Source organism: Cololabis saira, chromosome 8, assembly GCF_033807715.1.
Source record: "Cololabis saira isolate AMF1-May2022 chromosome 8, fColSai1.1, whole genome shotgun sequence".
Lineage (NCBI taxonomy): Eukaryota > Metazoa > Chordata > Actinopteri > Beloniformes > Belonidae > Cololabis > Cololabis saira.
This window is the reverse complement of record NC_084594.1, coordinates 45,813,269-45,819,268: the sequence shown is the minus strand read 5'-3', so window position 1 is coordinate 45,819,268 and position 6,000 is coordinate 45,813,269. Positions and strand designations below refer to the sequence as shown.

The window sequence follows — 6,000 nt, the reverse complement described above, 5'->3', positions numbered from 1 at the left end:
ATCAACTGAAATATTGCAAGCCTTTTATTATTTTAATATTGCTGATTATGGCTTACAGTTTAAGATTAAGATTCCCAGAATATTCTAATTTTTTGAGATAGGATATTTGAGTTTTCTTAAGCTGTAAGCCATGATCAGCAATATTAAAATAATAAAAGGCTTGCAATATTTCAGTTGATTTGTAATGAATCCAGAATGTATGACATTTTTGTTTTTGTAATTGCATTACAGAAAATCACAATATTCTAATTTTCTGAGACAGTCCTGTATGTAAACTGGGACATGAAGGAAATAAGTGGAAAATGGACTGTATATGTTGTTATAAAGTCTATCCAGTGTGACATTGGTGATAAATTTGCTTTTGTCATCACAGAAATATGAAACTACCACATTCTAGCTTCAGCCAATCAGAATCCAGCCCCACACTCAAAGATGTTTGGTTGTCATTACGTGTCTATGTCATGTTTGACTTTACTGGTGAAGTTTATTTCACAAATGAGATTTTAATCAACTAAGTACACCTACAACTTACGTGGTCTTTTGTGTTCTGCTGCAAACTTTGCTGTTCTTTATTGTTTAAATTGTGTTATTGTATTCTGATTGTTGTACGGCGACCTTGAGTGCCATGAAAGGCGCCTAACAAATGAAATGTATTATTATTATTATTATTATTACCGTGCGGGCCAGCTCCGTGTCGATGGCCGATCTCTTGGTCAGATACAGTCGGACATCCCAGTCAAACTTCAGACACTGTTGGACAAACTCCAGCCCGGCCAGACTCTGACCGCTGCAGGGAAAGAGTCATCATCAGTACAACAAACTCTCAATCACAAAGAGGGTTTTCAAAACTAACACCAACGTGGAAGTGCCAAAAAACACAGTTCCTCCAGCGTGGTGAGCAAAATGATGATATAATCTGTCATACAGTAAAACTGTAACCAACGGCGAGGGCTCGTCTGAGTGAATAAGGGGACGTGGATCGAGACCCGAGTGACTGGAGTGCTGGCCGAGAGCCCGGGCTGGGGTTAGTGCTGGTGTTGGCTCCCCACCCAGCCAGCAGCGTCAGCGCCGTGCGTGCGTGCGTGCGTGCCTAGGGCAGGGGTCGGCAACCCGCGGCTCTAGAGCCACATGCTGCTCTTTAGCGCCGCCCTGATGGCTCCCTGGAGCTTTTTCAAAAATGTTTGACCTTTTTTTCTTCTTTTTTTCCTTTTCTTCTCTTTTTTTCCTTTTTTTCTTCCTTTTTCCATTCCTTTTTTTTCTCAACATTTCGACTTTTTTCTCGAAGTGCATAATGAAAAAAATCTTCCCCCAGTTATAACTAATATAGATACATGCAGCATGTGTTGCCTTCATTCTAAGGCTTATACAAGACTTTTCATTTTTTGCGGCTCCAGACATATTTGTTTTTTGTGTTTTTGGTCCAATATGGCTTTTTCAACATGTTGGGTTGCCGACCGCTGGTCTAAAGCAGTTTTTCCCAACCCTGGTCCTCGAGGCACCCCTATCCTGTATGTTTTAGATGTTTCCCTGCTTCAGCACACCGTGATAAAAGTACCTGTGTCATCAACAGAGTTGTGCAGACCTTGGTGACAAGCTAATTAGGACCATTAATTAGAATCAGGTGTGTTGGTGCAGGGAAACATCTAAAACATGCAGGATAGGGGTGCCTCGAGGACCAGGGTTGGGAAACACTGGTCTAAAGGATCCCAGGTTTCAAGTCCCAGAATGGCAACCAATTAGGGATGTTAATAATTAATCGATTTTTGATTAATTGCCGTTATGAAATTACCCGATTAAAATTAACGATTACAATTAATCTATTTATTTATTTATTTATTTTTTTCGTTTAATTTCACAAGCTGGTATTACGCCCGGACCACATTTAATGCGTCATCATTTTATTTTGAACACTGCAGAAACTCTAACTTAAAACGTAACTAGAACTTAAAATTTGCTTGACACAAATGACACTATTATGGCTGCTGCTACTACTAATAGCCTTGAAGTGCACTTTATATTATATTCCTTGTGGTACAAAAATGTCTTTTTGTTACTTTTGTATCAAATAAATATTTGATTAAGGAATACATTAAAATGTCCTTTGTATTTTATATAAGCAAAAAAAATTATGTTTGTATCTCAGATGGGGGAAAAACGCCGCTTATCAACTAATCGATGATCGATCGATAAGGTTATCAACTGTCAATTAATGAAATAATCGATATTTTGCATCCCTACAACCAATATGAATCACCTTGGGTCCCTGAGCAAGGCCTTAACCCTAACTGCTCCACAAATGGTGTGTGTGTCTCAGTAAGTCCTTTTGGATAAAAGTGTCTGTTAAATGACAATAGCAGTGCAGGCAGACTCTTCCACAGCTGCAGCTGCAGAAGGTGAGACTCGTCGTTCAAAGGACATCACGAATCTGGAGCGAGCAAGAGAAAAAAACTAAACACTGCTTCACTTCAGAGTGGGGATGTTGTTGAAATCAAAGCTGAGCTGCTGCTCATCACACAGGAATCTCTGGACTGTGTTTTTGCAGCAGCCCTGATGAACATTCATTGAACGCCTTGTTAACGTCGCTGCATTCACCTCTGTTGTGAAAGAGTGGTCACATGACCTGTTGGTCGTATATAAGCTACAAACTATAGCCAATATATAATAAATTGGCTATAGTTTTAAATCAATTTATGTTGTTAAGACGTGGTCCACCTCATTGATAACTTTGGATCCAGAAAATAGAGACGTGCGCGTCTGTAAAAGACACACATGCAGGTTTAGACCTGATTTCAGACCTGCTAGACTTGCTAGACCTGCTCTGAGGTTTTAGGTGGTGGAAGTAGCTTTCTTTTGATGAGTAATTGATGGCTATTTGTGGCTCAGATTTGTTTATTTATTTCAGTTTTAAGTTTTATATTCAATATTTATTTATTATTTCAGGTTGAAGTTTTTAATTTGATATTTATTCATTTCAAGTTGAAGTTTTTAATTTTATATTTTATTAATTTTAGTTTTTTTTATGTTATTTGACTCATACGGTCAAAATACTGTATCTATTCTGCAGAACCCCCGGGTTACATGGGCGGGGTCACCAATGCACACCGGCAATTCATCAAGGAGCAAAGGGCAAAGAGGCGCTTGGAGGACACACCCACACTCCAAAAGCATATCATAGAGGCGATGGGAAGATGCGGGTTAGAAAAACAAAACACAGCCGCCACCCAGCCGCAACAGGACACACAACAAGACAGAAAAGCAGCAGCTGCTGTTCCCAGTGCAAGAGGCCTGTTTGCAATGAGCACAAACGTGAAGTGGGCCTACGTGATCAGTTCCATTTTATTTTATTTTGGTCAATGCATCAGTTTATTTTTAGTTATCTATTGTCAGATGTATTTGTGTGTTCCAAAATGAGAAATAAACATGTTTCAAAAGTTACTTTTATGAATGTTTGGTCCAAATCACAACTAAAATAGTTATTTCAAGAAAAATATTATCATTATATGCATTCATTTATTTTTAAATCATACTTGGATAAATGGGTCATTTTTGACATATTATATTCAAAAGATAAGGCTGGAAACATAAAAATACTGATGCATGGTACTCAAAAACAAGATATCTAAAGAATACGTGGATTATTGAATACTAAAATACATTGATCTAAAAAGATACAGGAAAGAAAAACTCATGTTGTGCATTAAAGGGGTGTTACTTATTTTGTGCAACAGAGGGTTAATAAAGGTTGTCAAGTTAAATGGCATGTTGTTATATGGTCATTTTCTACCTATGATACATTAGGGATGGGGTGAGGTGTGGAGCGGGGGGGCTTTTGTGTTGTTGTGGTTCCACCGTTCACACTGCAAAAACTCAAAATCTTACCAGGAATGTTTGTCTTATTTCTAGTTAGAATGTCTCATTGTTAGTCAAAAAATCTCATTACACTTAAAACAAGAGTCATCAGCAGATAAATAACTTGTTATTTGACAATTTTCACCTGTTTCAAGTAAATGTTCACTTGAAATAAGTAGAAAAATCTGCCAGTGGGACAAGATTTATCTTCTTATTACAAGCAAAAAAATCTTGTTCCACTGGCAGATTTTTCTACTTATTTTAAGTGAAAATCTACTTGGAACAGGTGAAAATTGTTGTTTTTTCCAGTGATGAGTCTTGTTTTAAGTGTAATGAGATTTTTTTTGACAAAAAATGAGAAATAAGACAAATATGTTAAGATTTTGAGTTTTTTTAGTGCAGTCATGCAGAAATCTGCGTGTGTTGCCTAAAGCGTCCACTAGAGGGCGAACATGTCGGGGAAAATCTCCATTTGTTTAACTCTGAAGTTGTAGTTACAAAGTGGGTGCATTATTATATTAACAGGACTGAACGACATGTTAAAGTCATTTATAAAAAAGGTATAAAATGGAACTCCAGAGGGATAAAAAGGTTTTTGTAACATTCACTCGGGGCCAGGCAGAGATGATACAGAACGCTACGGATGAAACTGTGAGGCGACTGTGGCTCCGTTTTGATCATTTTCTTCACTTTTGAACCTTCATTCAACATTTTGAGCTGAGTGTTTGGCCTTCAGACAAACATGTGTGGATCTTAGCAAACAAAGTTTAACAACAGTTATTGTTTAAGGGCAGGAAGTTCAGCTGGCGCACAGCTGCGGTTTATCAGGCAGAAACACACTTCCACCGACACACACACACACACTCGTACAAAGGAGCCCCACACTCTACAGTACAGCCGCTCTGCTGAGGATAAGAGAAAACCTGCACCCATCTGCAGCTGCTTCCTGTCTGCACAGCTGAGCCCAGAGAGAGCAGAAACAAGACATGAATGGAGTGGAAAATGTCTGCCCTGCGGAGGAGTTTCTAAAGCCTGGTTAATGCATCTCCAACAACTGTCGCCTCCAGAGCACCGTTGCCCTTTCCCAGCTCTGTACTGAGGTCTCTGCGGCATGAAGTGCCCCAAATTAACCACTAAAACACTTGTGGGTCTTTGGTGGACTCACGTGAAACTGTTCGCTTGAGGATTTACTTTCCAGTTTGGCTTTTTTTATAAGAGTTGTTGAGTTGGAACAAATACTTGTGCTGCAAATGTCTCATTGTAAACGAGAGGAGCCGTGTGAGGAGGTGGCCTGTGCGTTCCCTTCCAACGGCTCTGGCAAAAGGGACGAAGCGGAAAAGCAGAGTACTGGAAATGATGCGGCACAGTGGACCGGTCCCAGCCCTGGCGGTTTGGGTTGCATCAGCTGAGTGTGGGAGAAGTTTGGAGGTACAAGTCAACCGGTGCAGACGGTCCGCCAGGGGAGGTTGGTGCCGACGGAGAGGCCATGGAGACCATTGCAGCAGCAGCAGCTTAAATCAATCAGAGCCTACGCCGTAGGGTACGCGGCTACGCAGGAGTCTCTCCGTAGCTACGCCGTAGCCTGACCTGCACCTCCCAAAAAATGTATGGAGCTAGAACAGTCTCACAATTCGCAAATGCACACACCGTTTCACAAATGCACAGAACAATTCACACGTGCGTAGGACAAGATATACAAATGTATTTTTGATGCGCACACAAATATAACCTGATTTACAAACGTTTTTTTTTGTCTGTGAGCTGCGCTGGATTTGCGTGTGACTTTTGAGACTCTCCTGACGTGACTCGATCCACAAATATGTTTTTTTTTAACATCTGAAACCAATCAGATGTCTTCCTTTGTTTCAGCCAATCATAAGAGCGCACCCCACGTGGGGGACGACTTACTCGTAAACCAATCAGATTAAAGGGGCGGATACACCTGCTGTTTGAGCTGCGTTAGCGTCGTTCACTTAGAAAAGTGATTAATATTTCAAATTGGTGGAGTAAAGATAAATAAACAAGACAGCAACACAGATGGAGAGAAGATCACTGTTCTGCTTTTCTTGTGATCTCGTAAAGAAAACAGTGTGATCAGAGATGGTTTGTGAGGCCGTTCAACCAGAGCCGTCGGGAGACTGGAGACTCTTA

General features: G+C 40.2%; 1 protein-coding gene across 1 annotated transcript in view; it reads right to left on the bottom strand.

Moving 5' to 3' along the window:
- Positions 1-6,000, bottom strand: part of pik3c2b (phosphatidylinositol-4-phosphate 3-kinase, catalytic subunit type 2 beta) — a 66,824-nt gene that overhangs the window by 38,417 nt on the left and 22,407 nt on the right. The window contains 1 exon segment of the mRNA XM_061728089.1: positions 676-787. Within this exon segment, the coding sequence (XP_061584073.1) occupies positions 676-787 (112 nt within the window).